This window comes from Cyprinus carpio, chromosome A13, assembly GCF_018340385.1.
Source record: "Cyprinus carpio isolate SPL01 chromosome A13, ASM1834038v1, whole genome shotgun sequence".
NCBI classification, from domain to species: Eukaryota; Metazoa; Chordata; class Actinopteri; order Cypriniformes; family Cyprinidae; genus Cyprinus; species Cyprinus carpio.
Window position 1 is genome coordinate 4,284,840 of NC_056584.1, and position 15,419 is coordinate 4,300,258.

At 34.6% G+C, this 15,419-nt stretch overlaps 1 protein-coding gene across 1 annotated transcript in view; it reads left to right on the forward strand.

Moving 5' to 3' along the window:
- Positions 1–15,419, forward strand: part of LOC109062300 (CUB and sushi domain-containing protein 1-like) — a 602,118-nt gene that overhangs the window by 479,347 nt on the left and 107,352 nt on the right. Inside the window, 4 exon segments of the mRNA XM_042768416.1 lie at positions 1,948–2,117; positions 4,794–4,950; positions 6,057–6,248; positions 13,745–13,871. Coding sequence (XP_042624350.1) covers positions 1,948–2,117; positions 4,794–4,950; positions 6,057–6,248; positions 13,745–13,871 — 646 coding nt within the window.

Sequence of the window (15,419 nt, forward strand, 5' to 3'; positions counted from 1 at the left end):
TTAACCTAGTTGCAAATGTCTGTGCTCTCCGGTGCTTAACCTAGTTGCAAATGTCTGTGTGTCTTCTGCCTCTCTGGGTTAGAGACTCAGATTTTGGTTGACCGGCTCTGTCCCGCTAGGATGGAGACTCAGGACATGCTCATCTGTTTATATCTCCTACCACAAAGGCTGAAGACTCAGAATGGTGTATCTGCTATTGTTTTACCCATGAGGAGCTCAGACTCAGAACTTGTTGATCTGTTAGTATCCCTTCCCTTTCGGGAGTCAGACTCAGAATCGGTTGTTTCTGTTGTTGCCTTCCCTGTAACAGGCCGGAGACTCAGAACGATTGTATCTGTTACAGTCTCTCCCTTGACAGGACTGAGATTCAGAACTTGCTCTGTCAGTGTCTTTTCCCTGACAGGACTCAGAACAAGGAGTGTCTTTTGGGAAGGTACCTTTATCTCTTTCTGATGAGGAGGAGATTACAATCTGGCACTTCTCTATTTCCAGGCTGTGATTGGCTGTTTCCATCAGAGTGGGGGAAAGGGGTGGCCCACCCCTGCTTTCCTCCTATGGAACTTATTTGCATAGTCCAAACACAAAGTTCGAAAAGTGACACTAATGTTTTACCAGTGCATTTCTCACTTTCCAAACCATAACCAGAATACATTTGGCAATGTTACGAACACATTAAGTCCAAACATGATGGAAAAAAATTGAACTATTATGCATGCATTCGTTGGTCCATACTTATTCAGAGCTGAGTTTGTGTAAGATGTTGCACTACACATCGCTGTCACTGAGAATACTTATTTCTCTGAATAAGTATGAGATGTGTGTGTTGTAGTTTGCATCAGTTTAAGGTTTGAGAACATAGTTATGAATGGATTTGGATAAAACTCTGTGATCTCTTTCTTTGTTTCACCCACTGCTGCTGCGTCCGAAGGTCCTAAGGAATTTTTATGGCGGTCACAGGCCAAAACCTGAGGAATCAGTCTGTTGGTGGGTGAAGGGCAGAAACTGCATATTGACCAATAGGAAGTCCTGTCCTTCCCGGGCTTTGGAAGGTCTTCTTCTTGCACTCTAAGAGGTGTCTGGATGTTGTCCTGGCATCTTTATCTGATGGCTTTGGACAGTTTGGATATGTTAGTCCACCAAGATCCAATCAAAATGTAGCAAACCTTTGTCCACTATTGTGGTAAGAGATGAGCCCAACAAAAAATTCACTACACATTGAATTCATTCAATACACATATAAATCAATGCATATATGTATGTATTTATGTATATATATATATATTGATATACAAAAATAAAAAAAAACTCTTAATATCCTCTATAGATAGATAGATAGATAGATAGTGTTAGACCAAGCTAATTAATGACTCTTAATATCCTCTGGATCAAAAAAAAAAAAAAAAAAAAAAAAAATCCAACCATCACTTTAGAAACATTTCTCTGAGTAGAATGTCTCTAAGGAACTGATACCTTTTTAAAAAGTCTGGATATCAGGAGGCCGTTGTTGTAGAGTTTTACTTTAAGTTGCTGAGCTCAAGGTCTTGAAGTAGCATCTGCTCATATACTTAGAGAGTTGCTGGTGCAGAATATTAAACAGAAAGACATCTGATCCTAACACAGCAGTGAGCTGTTGTGACCAGCAACTAGCTAATGCATAAAGGCCTCTATTAATTAGTATTCCTCTGAAGTTGTTCTCGCAGTGATTCATCAAAATGACAAAGAGTCAAATTCCAGACGGTACAAAACCTTGGCCTAAAATTAGCCTGTCAGTAGAAAATGGAGTAGCAGCTGTCAAGGCACTACAGGCTTTAAGGGAACACAACTTATTTGTTACCAACCCCTAGTTTTTCACAGCCACGTGCAACTTTAATAAGTCTGTGCTTTCTGCCCTCAATATGTGAACATTTTCTTCTATCTTTCCCATCCATACATCCTGGGTTTACCTAGCTGAGTGTGGAGCCACTTCTGTGGGCAGTCAGGGTGTCCTACTGTCCCCCAATTACCCAGCAAATTACGACAACAACCACGAGTGCATCTACCGTATTGAGACCGACAGAGGCAAAGGGATTCAAATCACAGCCACCACCTTCCAGCTTCACGAGGGAGATTTCCTCAAGGTAAGAATGACTGACATGAGTCATATATATATATATATATATATATATATATATATATATGTGTGTGTGTGTGTGTGTGTGTGTGTTTTATATATTTAAAAAATATAAAAACATAACAAAAACAACTAAAAAATATTATACTTTCATTCATTCATTTTTCTAATTAAACTGTAATTAAACAGTAAAACTAATGTTATAAAACTAGGGGTGTGATGAGACACTTATCCCGTGAGATGAGACATGAGGCTGGGTTCACGAGAACGAGACAAGACAAGATTTTTTAAAGAAATCCTCAATGATGAAATATATAGGGAAAATGTATCTTTTATTCAATTGAAAAACACAAAATGCAAAAAAATGTAGGTTAATTTTGAAATCAAATTGTACTTTATGAAATTAAATATCTATTTTAATAAAATTTATGCATGTATAAACAACATGTAAACACTGTAAAAGGTTTTGCCACAAACTCAACTGACAGGAAAGTAATTGCACAAAATTATACAGTATACATAAAAATAAACAATAAACAACACAAATAATATCCCTTTAAAAAGTAGCAGTCAGTCAAGTATATACATTTTCACTTTCATTTCATTTTTCTCAACTCCTTTTTAATCGTATATACATTTTCACATCAATGTATTAAAAGTTTAACAAAAATTACATGTTTAGGGCCCTATGAAATGGTTTATTTTTTCTCACCATATTATTTATATGTATTTTTTATTGTTACCAAATTATGTGTTTTAGCATGTCTAACTATTTGAATGCATAAAACAACTAAATTTATTCATTTTATTTTTTCTTAAAGTAGCCTTATGAATTTTTCCCCCCTCAGAAATTCTGTGTTGTGTATTTAATTTTTTCTGGTTATCAAATTAATGCATAAAACATTAATTTCATAATTTATCATTTAATTATTGAAAATTAAGCAGACATTATTTTTTTGGCAAACAAAGGGGATTTACTATTAAAATTAAAACATGGAAGTAATGTTGTGTGATTATTCATTTAAAATAATATTTGTTTAATTTTAGTAGTAGAAGTAGTAGGCTGTGTACATTCTATTGTCGTTATTTCAAACCGGACTTTTATTTTGACGGGTTGCCGTGAATACCTTTACAGTTCTGTGTATGTGATATGACACTAGTTTTACTCAAATCAAACGATTAAATGCTCATGAAGTGACTCTTAGGGCAGTTTTTGAGATGTTGTCAGATGCTGAAATCACAGCGAGCGTCACGCGCGTTTCAGTGTGTGTGTTTGTAAACCACGCGTCTGCACTATTCATTAACAGAGGCAGTATGAACATCCAGGATTCATATTTAAATCGACTTTTGCGGCTTTATATTTACAGATAATAGTCCATATCATGATTTGATTTAAGTGTAATGATCTACTTTTGGTTAATTAATTCAAAATTTGAGAAATTCCGTGACATTCCGCGTTAAACAGTGAATTCTGATTTTATGACTGGATAAAGACTTCACTGTTCCCGCTTATCATGCGGCCACTTGCCTGATGTGAACATAACATCTTACATACCTTACATTACATACCACTGGTGAAAGTGTCAGTGTAATGCAAATATATCTGAAAGGTCTGCATGAGGATATCGTCACCTTCTCGCAAGACCAGTCAGATCTCGCGAGACACATCGGATATCGTCACACCCCTATATAAAATGGATAGTTCAGACTCTAAAGACAACATCAGTTGATTTCTATGTTATTGTGGTCAGTCGTGACATTGCAAACACTAAATAGAGTTTTGAGAACTTTGATGAAGTTTGGTGATTGCAACACCTCTGCAATACTGTTAACATGTAACAGTTTGTAATCCATGAGAGACCAGCAAATGGGATTTGGAGACACCATTAACTATTCATAGATTAATTTACGTTACAGTGCTCAAGGCACATGTACCATCACAGAAGAAAGATGGTCCCTTAAGACCAATAAGGCCACTAATTAAGTCACAAATGAAGGATAAGAATGAGGTGCTTTAGCAATTCCAAACACATAAATTTTGTCACAGTTATAGTGATTCTGTTGCAGTGAATCATCAAAATATTGTCTGTCAGCATTAAGGGATATTTGACTTTAATCTGTCAGCAAATTAGCTCTTAGACTTGCATATCTAGCTAGGTTTGCAAGATTTCTAAGGAAACCGCTATTCCCTCGTTACTGATGTTATTGATTGGCCGTTTTAGTTGATTTCAGCTGATTTGTGAGGCTGTTTTATCAGTTTACACCATTGTAGACAATCAGCAGAAACAATAAGTCTGTTCTTAGACCAGTGTCCCATTCTGTACATGAAACCTGGAGTCACATGATATTTTCCATAAAAGCTTGAAACTCTGTCCTCCACAACAAAAAAGTGGAAAACTGCTGCTTGACATTGATTTATGACCTCTAATATTTTTTTTTTCCCCATGCCGTAGTGTTTTCCGCCCTCTCTTAGCAGGGGTTATTGTTTCAAAATATATGCAATTTTGAAAAGCAATTACATAATTCAGACATCAAAAGACAATATTTTGAGAAAACATTTTTTTATTTTTTATTTTTTTTTACAGAGGGAATCTTAGAATAAGCAATGCTGAGACTGACTGCTGACAAAACAAGTTGAGTAAACATTCTTCTTTTTTTCTTCTTTTTGTCTTGGTTTTCATAGGTTTATGATGGTCAAGATAGTTCAACAAGACTCCTGGGCAATTTTACAAAAAACGACATGTCTGATGTCATCCTCAACAGCACGTCCAACCATCTTTGGATGGAGTTTAACAGCAATGGTACCGTTACCAGCAAAGGATTCAAGCTATCGTACAGTAGTAAGTTGAACGACATGCCAGTAAAGGCTCCATCCTGTAATCACATACTGATATCTTTAGAAATGGCTACAGAAGTGAACAAATAAAGCTTTATGTATAAAGTACTTATTTTAAATGAATCTTATAAGCATGTCTAATAGTATTAACCTGTGTTTGGTTGAAATCTCTTGCTTTTTCAGTTTTCCCATCCAAATGTGTTTCCCCTGCCTATCACTCAATATAACGTCACAATCAATATACTGACATTGTCAGATAGTAAAACAAGAGATTATATTTACTGTATACATTGATAGATCTAACATTCAATTTGATAAAAAATAAACGGTGGTTTCAGGATGGTTTCAAAGTGATCAGCTCAGTCTGTTGAATTTTTACCACAGTAATTTGATGCCTGACTTTGATGCAAAATAATTTTTAATCAAAAGTTGTGAAATAGAAATAGAAGCACAATTATTAAAACAAACAAACATTATATATGTAATGTTTGTTTGTTTATTTGTTTTAATAATTGTGCTTCGTAAAAATCAAATACTACTGCTCTAATTACAAGAAATAATGAGTAGAAACGAAGACAGTAAAGACACAGCATGTGCAGGATATTATGGTTTTAATTGCTGGTCAGAGACAGTCTAATAATATCCTCATTATCCACTCTTCATTATTTCCTCATTAAGACTACCACCATCTTCCCAGCCAAAAGAAGGATAATAATAAATGCATTAAAGAGCAGCTCAGCAGGTTTATTGTTTTCAGACATATTTTTTGAAAAGGCTTTGAAATGTCCATGAAAACCATTTATGTGCGTGTATGACCATGAAATGTCTCTGCATTGGAAATGTGCTTTAACCGATCACATACAGAAAGAAAGGACAGCATGTTTGAAAGGGTGATCTTTGAATTGAGCATATGCTGTGCTGGTATTAATTTGAGGTGGGCTCCTGGGGGCTGCATAGTTAATTATTGTGAGCAGGTGTACCTTTTATTGCACCACCTTTATGTCATTATTAAGCAAGAGGCTGATCCAGCCTGCCAGGGGGTCGATTTCAGGTGGCCAGATGTCTTTTTTACCGTTCAAATTGACTTAACTTGATCCCGCCTCTCTACAGGTTTTGACCTTGTCAAATGTGAGGAGCCGGGGACACCTAATTATGGCTACAAAATCCAAGACGATGGCCATTTTGCAGATACATATGTTTTGTACAGTTGCAATCCTGGATACACACTGCATGGAAGCAGCACATTGACGTGCCTCAGTGGAGACCGTAGGGTGTGGGACAAACCACTTCCATCTTGTATTGGTGAGTTCACAACAAAATCTATTTTCTTTTTTTTTGTGATACACTACATAAAATCATTCTTCATAATGTGAAGAACATTCTGTGAAAAGTTAACCATGTCTTTAATATTGACTGAGGAAGGTCATGTCAAAGATTGAAATTATAGTGAAATTAATGGTTGAAATCAAACTTTGATGCTTGTTATCTCATAATTAGATTTTGAGACTTTACCCTGGATTTCACAGACAGGGTCACATTTGATATTTCAAGTAAATGTTTTCCCATTGCTATTAAATGTTTGTCAGGGAAAGGCTTGAGTTCCTATCCCTCACGAAAACCTGTCAAAGAGTCTCTTAATTGGTTGTCAACCTAAGTAATCACTTCCAAATCTTCAGTGAAAAGTAGGTGAAAAAAAAAAATATATATATATATTAATAAAATAAATCAGTGTACTTGAAAGGATGAGCAGCAGAACACACCTTTGTTACATTACATTAAAATATATTCTGATACAAAATTAAAAAAAATTACAATTAAAAAAATACAAATAAAAACATAATAAAAAATTGTGATTTACACTAAATGATTAAATCACCTTAAAATTAACCTTTTTGCCAATGCATGCAATGATCTAATGGCTCAGGAAACTTACAGTGTTTAGTGGTGTTCAGCAGTGTTTCTTTCTATCTGTTATTAGGCAGTTTAGCCCAAGGGGCATTTAGTTCTGTTGTACCCTATACCATATGTTTGGCTTGGATTATTTATTTATTTATTTTTTTTTTTTGGGTTCAGCAAATTTTGATGATAAAATTCAGCTGTTGAACTGCTCCTCTGCCCTCTCCAACTCATGTAACAGATTGTAATCCAAGAGAGAACAGCAAAGGGAATTGCATGATCTATTCATAGACTAATTTATGTTGCAGTTCTCAAGGCAAATGTACCATCACAGAAGAAAGGTGATGAAGTTAGACCATGTTTCCCGAAGCTGATATTATATTTAGTATTTCATTGTGTAGAGTATGCAGACCGTCAGAGCTTCCTTTGCTTTATATTTTTTTTATATGATTTGTACTTTATTGATTTTCTTATGTGATTTAAACAATCATGTACTTGACATATAAGCAACTCACAAAACATACACAAAACAAAACAGCTTGATAAAAGGCAACTATATATATATAAATATATATATATATATATATATATATATATATATAAAAGTGTATATATATATATATATAAAAGTCAATAAGTAAATAAAACAGTACAAAGTAACAAGGATAAAAAAAGCACTACAAGTTTCCACTATAAGCTAAATTATATTCACCATGACTATTGTTTGTCTCGTCACATAATTGCTACTGCTGTGGATTATAGAAATAAAAAAAATAAAAAAATCCCCCATTTATCAAAATAAATGTCAATATTAAATGATAAATGTTGAGTTTTGAGGGCTGCCACTCACCCTAAATCCTAAAGCCACTCAAAAATCGGAGGCCTAACAGAAGATTTCCAGTTTTTTTATGATCACACATCTGCCCAGCATGATGCAGCTCTGTATTCACTGTGAATTTTTTTTTTTTTTTTTTTTTACATGCAGGCTCATTTGACTAATAAATAAGGAATAATATGACTCATGGCCAGTACCCATAATATTCCAGAACATCTTGAGTTAGCTTTTGCCTCTGGGAGCATATGACAGGGAGGCAAAGATACTTGTGAGCATATGTCTCATCTGCAGAAACATATTCAGAACTGATCATTAAACAATATTATTATTATTATTATTATTATTATTATTATTATTATTATTTATTTATTTATTTATTTATTTTGCTTCAGTCTCTTGAAATATAAGATCCTCCAGAATATTTATATTTTTATCTATATATTTATCTATATTCCTTCCATAACACTGGTGTTCCACCTATTAACAGCTTTGGTTCGGCCCAAATAGCAGATGAAGGACTTAAAAAAGGGTCAACCCCTAGAATACAAGAGGTCTTCTTCCAAACTGTTTGGAGATGGGAAATAATCAGATGATTATGTACTGGTAGTGATTGTTTTGTTTTGTTATGTTATGAAATCAAGTGATATAAGCAGACAAGCAGATTTTTCCATGGCTAGCCATGGGGGAGCTCGCTCCAGAGGTAATTTGAGGTTTCTTCCCATTCCACAAAAATTGTTTGCATATCTTTATCAAATATACTGAAATATTCTGAATGGACAGATAATGGACAGCATTGACTTTGCCCCAAAGGGAAGAAAAAAGGCCGCCCATTTTGTCTCAGCTGAATTTTATTTTTATTATTTTTTTTTCCAATAGGGGGGTCAAAATTGACTTTAACAATATCCTTAAACCGCTGGGGAAATGTAATTCCTAAATATACAATGCCCTTGACAGGCCATTTAAGTGCACAGGTCTGAAACAATGATTTTGGACAGTAAGCAGTCTGGGGTAGAGCCTCTAACTTGGACAAATTGACTTTGTATCCAGAATTATTTATCATACTAAGTAATGCGGAAGTGAATTAGTTGGATCTGTGACAAAAAGCAAAATATAGTCTGCATAGAGCATAATTTTCTGAGTTGAGCCCCTAACAACTACCCCAAGAAAGTTGGTATTTCATCGTATTGCCACAGCTAAGGGTACCAACACTGAACAAAAAAAGTAAAGGGAAGAGTGGGCAACCCTGACACGTACTGTGCCTCATCCCAGTCTGAAGTATGGAGAAATAACACTGTTAGTTTGCACAGCAAAATGTGGATGTTTATATAACAACTTCACCCACTTTATAAAAATCTAACCAAATTCCAAAAGCTTCTAATGCTGCGAACAAGTAAGGCCACTCAACACAAACAAATGCCTTCTCGGCATCAAGAGACACTGCAGCAATAGGTGAGTTTTCATTCCTGACTGCCCACGTAACATTTATGAAATGTCTAATATTATCAGAAGAATACAAAGTCAACCTGATCAGGGTGAATTAGAGCCTTTTTGTAAATGATTGGCAAGCATTTTAGAGTGTATTTTGATGTCTAGAGGAATCAATTAAATTGGTTGGTGGCTAGAACAATCAGCTGGGTTCTTCCCCTTCTTTAAAATTACTGAGATCAAAGCTTAGTACAATGTTGAGGGTAGCACTTGCCTGTCGAAACCTTCCTCATACATATCTTTTAATTGGAGTGTTAATTCTGAGGAGTAACATTTAAAAAACTCAGCTGTGAACCTGTCTGGTCCTGGAGCCTTTCCAGTTGTCAAATTCTTAATCAGTTCTGAAATTTCATCCTCTGTTATAGGAGAATCCAAGAGCACCCGCTGATTCTCACTAAGAGATTATTAAGAGAATATTAAGTCCACTGAGGAAGTTTTTAATTTCTTTCTTAGAGGAGCTACTGCAAGATGTGTACAAATGTATATAGAAACCCCCCATATTAATACTTTAGCTTTATTAAGAGTCTTAAGTTTACTTTGATTCATTCTCTGTTTAAAACTATTTTCTGCTTCTTTGAGCTGCCCACAACTTATTACGCTCTAACTTTTTCTTAGCTGAGGCGTACTGTATAATGACCGCTCTAATATATACTTTTAGCGCCTCCCATACCACCCCTACTGATGGAGCAGAAATTAAATGTGTAGATAAATACAAATCAATTTGGTCTCTGAGTTAATCTTGTAACAAAAATTTAACAAAGTGGAACCTCCATCTATATGACCTTTTAATAGTGTCCAGTGGTATGAGATCCAGAATATGCTGGTTGGGTATGTTTTAAAGCATGGCTGCTGGTTTAAGCTGGTCCTTAGCTGGTCCTAAGCTGGTCCCGAGCAGGAGCTAGTTGCTTAGGACCAGCTTCAGATCAGCACATTGACCAGCTTGAACCAGCAGCTATGCTCCAAAACATACTTAACCGGCAAATGCTGGTTTTCTCAACAGGGAAAGGCTGATCGAGGGGTCCTTGTGATGCCCGGGTGGCTGCGGTCTAAAATAGCATCTACTACCACATTCATATCTCCCACCCATTTGACCAGATAATCACCTAAATCACACAGAAAGCCTTCTAAAGTGGCAAAAAAAAAAAAAAAATGTTTTCAAAAATTTGGAACTATTTGGAGCACATACATTGGCCAAAATGCGTGGTCTCCTCTGTAACTGCCAATATAGCTATGATCCTACCCTCCTTGTCATGCTTCTCTGTTATAGATTTAAAATGCAGGTTTTGATGCACCAGAGTGATTAAACCCCTACTCTGACTCGAGCCAGTGTTGTAAAAAAACTTTTTCTGTGATTCTTGTTCAGGTTGGTGGGTTTCTTGTGGAAAAACAATATCACATTTTCTACACTTGAGAACATTTTTTCCTTTTAATATGATTGCCCAAACCTTTAACATTGCATGTGACAAAAACAAAACAAAACAAAAAAAAAAAACTGCAAACTAGCACATTTGTCCATGACTGCTTGTTGTATATGGTACATAGCTGTTACTGTTTGCAGCACTGGATTGCTATAACTGACAACTGAAATCTAAATGCAGAAAATACACATTCTTATTTAGAGAAAAATAAGTTGAAGATTGTACATCACTAATTATTAGCTTTAGCACTGACACTGACAGTTTCCCTTCCATTGACGTGGTAGTCTTGTGAATCTCTTTCAAACTTTGCGTTTCCTCTGACATTTGTTTTAAAATGTTAAAGATGCTCGCCATGTCCTCGTCTACATTCCCCTTGTTCACGGGGGGTTTGTCAGTGTCAGTTGGAGAAACTGCTGCACCATCATCTCCAGCGACATTTGATGTTGCATCGCTTCCTCTCAGGGCCTTTATTTATGCCGGATTGCACTGTTTTCTGCTTACAAGCCATATTTCTGTAGCTTGAGACTCTACTCTACTTCTTAGAAAAGAAAAGTTGCAAGGTTGCCTTATAAGTAAAGATAAATAAACTGTGCCACTACAAGCGGGGCTAAACTATGCTGCCATCCACCTCAACCACATCACGTCACTCCTTTTGCTTTATCTTAAGGCAGCGCCCTACACTAAAAAAAAAAAAAAAACAGCTTGTTGGTCTAACTTAATAAAATTATGATGCACATTTCCACGCATTTAAACTGAGGTATTTGAACTTAAATTAAGTTAAATGTACTGATGAGTATAATTCATGCTAATTTAATGAGATCTCACCAATTTCATTTGACATATTCTGTGAATGTTCCCTGAACATAATTCACTCTTGATGCTCCAACCTGTGTTGTTACTGTTCAGACTGGTGCCTTTGTGCAGAGTTGCGTGAGTTTTCTGCATTTTTATGAAAATGGAAAGGCCTATTAGAGTTTAAGTTTTTAATGTTTAGTTATTTTGAACATTTAAAAGAGTTCAAACAACATAAATTTATGTTTTATGATCGTTTGTTTGTGAAGCGTAGAAATGCTGACAATACAGACTGTGTAAATCACGTGCTGGCTTTCAAACTGATTACTTTTATTTATTCTTATGAGAATGTAACAGCTAACATAACACTGGTTCACATGCTAAGTACAATTTTTGTAGCATGCAAGTAATGATCAAGTAAAAATGTACTCATGACATTAGCACAGTTACAGCTCATGTAGCCTATAGCCTAACCACAAAGTCTATACTTCACCATAATGGTAAAAGGTAAAATCAACATAAATATAAACTCTTTTAAATGTCAAAAATAACTAAACAACAAACTTTAATATGTCTTTCCCTATACCAAAAACACATTAAACAGCACTTAATTTCAACAATTATTCTCCTGGTCTATCCCTGTGCAAAGCATGCAGGGAACTAGAAATCCACTGCCCAGTTTCAGTCAATGCAACATAAATGATTCATGTAGGCCCAACTTAACTTCAATGGTTTAAGTTAACATTTTACAAATGTAATTTCATATAATATAATAAAATTGAGTGCAAATGACAACTGAATAAAAAACTAAAGATTTTTGTTGTTTTAGCTTATTTTAAGTAAACTGAGCAAACAACTAAAATCATTTTTTGAGTGTATTTGCGCTAAGTGTAAATAGCAATAGATGCTATTTACACCAAGTATTAATAGCAATTAGATGCTATTTACACTAAGTGAAAATAGCATATTTTCTTAGTGATAGAGGCTATTTACACTAAGTGCAAATAGTGATGGATGCTATTTACACTAAGTGAAAATAGCAGCATTTTTAGATAAACATTGTTGGAAGTTGGAAGTTTTATTATTATTTATTATTATTATTATTATTATTATTATTATAAAAAGCATCCCAAAATGCACCTCATAAAGTTGATTAAGTGGACTGTCTAGAGGGAGCAGAGCCAGAATCTATACCATGAAGAAGTTCAAATATAATAGTATTAATAATAATTAATTTATACAGTGACTGTCCAAACATTTGACCTTGAAGTATCATGTAAATACCTTGATACATGAATTGATGACCTGTATATGAATATGAAGCTATTATCATCTGATACCATCACTGTACCATGCTACCACCAAAGAATTGATTGTGTGACGGAAAGATCATGTCATCAGATCAGGACAGTTGTAGAGAATAGTATAATAGTTACTGTAGTAGTTAATGTCTAAGCAAAGTTATCAAAAAAAAAAAAAAAAAAACAAAGCACAATACTTTGCATGCCACACAAAACAGCACCATAATGAAAGTATGTATCAAACAATTACAATTTCTTGATCTCAAATAATTATTTTGATATTTAAATAAAAAAGGGTGGTATACTGAGCATGAACCGAATGCACAACTGTCTTCATACTGTAATTCTGATGACGAGAATGTTCTTACGAGACTCAACTTTAGTAATTGCATGTGAGACCCAAGAGCAAATAAAGTGCTTGAGGGGGCTCTCTCACTGTGGTTAGGATGAGGTAAATGATTACTCTGTAGGCCCAGCGCAGTATACTTACACAGAGAGTATTTTAGGATGGATGCATTACGGTCTTTACTGTGCTGTACTCATTCCATAATTAAAACTTCTCGAGCAAGATGTAGTTTGGGAGAATGGTGTGGAAAATGGAGAATACTGCCTTAAGCCAACTTTGTACAATATGCATTTATTTGAATTAGTCAACATAATAAACCAATTTTCAATTTTCTCTGCTTGCTACATAGCATAAAAAATTGCTAAAAAATACCCATAGTGTACTATAATTTAACTTTAATGCAGCTTCATTGAAATGTTCATTTTTTGGATTATACTTAATGGTAAAGTTTAAGAATCTTCCTTTGCTTACACTGCTTAATGGTTCACATTCAAGATGCAACCTTCATCTATGATGTCATCTTATATTTGCATACAGACTTACGATTGGGATTCTTCTTAGATTTATATGCATACTGAATAGTCATTTGTGTCATGTTAATGTATTTTGTAGTAATTTGTAGTAAACTAAAACTTGATTTATTGTTTTGTTGCATTGTACACTATTATTTCTTTCTTGAAATGCAAATCTAGTTAAAGGCCTTAATTTGTTTTATGTGTGTGTAGCCGAGTGCGGAGGACACATTAGTGGCGCCACATCTGGACGGATTCTGTCTCCTGGTTATCCGGCCCCTTATGACAACAACCTTCACTGCACCTGGTCCATTGAGGCAGACACAGGCAAAACCATCAGGTACAAAAACTAGTGCTTGAAACCATGTTATGTTTTTACCACCCCTCCTTTAATTTCCATATAATTCCCATAGAACCATAAAGGAGCATGGTGATTGCATTTCACCCTGCTGCGCGGCCTACCACTGGCTGGCATCTGTTCCTACAAGTGCATTACCTTTACACAGAGGGGGAGGGTTAGTAAAAGGGCAAAAAGAATAGGGACACAAAAAGCGATAAGCCAGTTAAGCCTTCAAAAATGGAGAAAAACTCAGGTAAGCCAATTCAGTTGATCCGTTTAAGGAGAAAATGGCTTATAAAGAGCAGATAAAAGGAGTTGTAAGAGTGGGATGTAATCCATACCATCAGGCTTGAGTCATGTCATTTGTGTGCTGCAGGTGTTCAAAGTATTTCTATACATACAGGGTCCAGAATGAATGCTCGTCAAGCACCGAATCCCAGTAAAAATTGACTTTGGCAAGCAGAGTATGTGAGTGGAGTGGAGCAACAGCAATTTCCCCTCCACACTCATTGTGTCTGTAATCTCTCTGCTACAACTCAACTCCATCTCTCGCTCCCAGCTCACATGTGAAAGAAACTCCTCTGTGACTTCACTCCATTGCATAAATTTGCACAGTAACGGCTCCACTGTAAAGATCTCTCTGTATGTTTTATTTATATATATATATATTTTTTTTTTACATCATCTAGTCTTGAGATGTATTAGATGAAAGCATGTTCGCGTAATTCTGTACAGTTGCGAGGGTGTTGCATTAGTATGATGACATGGTTGTTCGCAATTTTCAAAAGACTGCACTGAGAGGACAGACTGATGTTTTACCTATCTTCAGATTTTATTTCCATATGTTAAAGGAAAATATTTTTTTTTTCCCTGTATTTTAATTTTAATGGTAACATTTAACTTAAATTTGTGAAATAAATGTATATAAACAATATATATATATATATATATATATATATATATATATATATATATATATATATATATATATATATATATATATATATATATTATATATATTTTATTAATAAATAATTTTTAATAAAAAATTATTTATAGTATTTTTATTGCATTTATATGCAAAAAAAAAAAAAAAAAACTTTTTATAGTTTCATAATACAATTCCATTGCTGGCAAAAAGGACCCTGCTGGTGAATGAAATGTCACTTATGAGCATTGTGGAGGTATTTGAATGAATAACGCTGTGTTTGTGGAGAGCAGAACTCATGGTTGTCCACCCACACATCCCACAGAGACAGTCATTGTTGTGACTTAAGTTGATCAGTGCTGTGTTTACATGCCAGCTGCAGAGATGTGCTCGATTCAAGGAGGTCAGACACAGCCCTGTTGAGTGCAAATAATATAAATCCCAGTGGCGAGAAGAACAAAAAAAAAAAAATATATATATATATATATATATATATACATATATATATATTATATATATATATATATCTATATATATATATATATATATATATATATATATATATATATATATATATATATATATATATATATATATATATTATATATATATATATATAT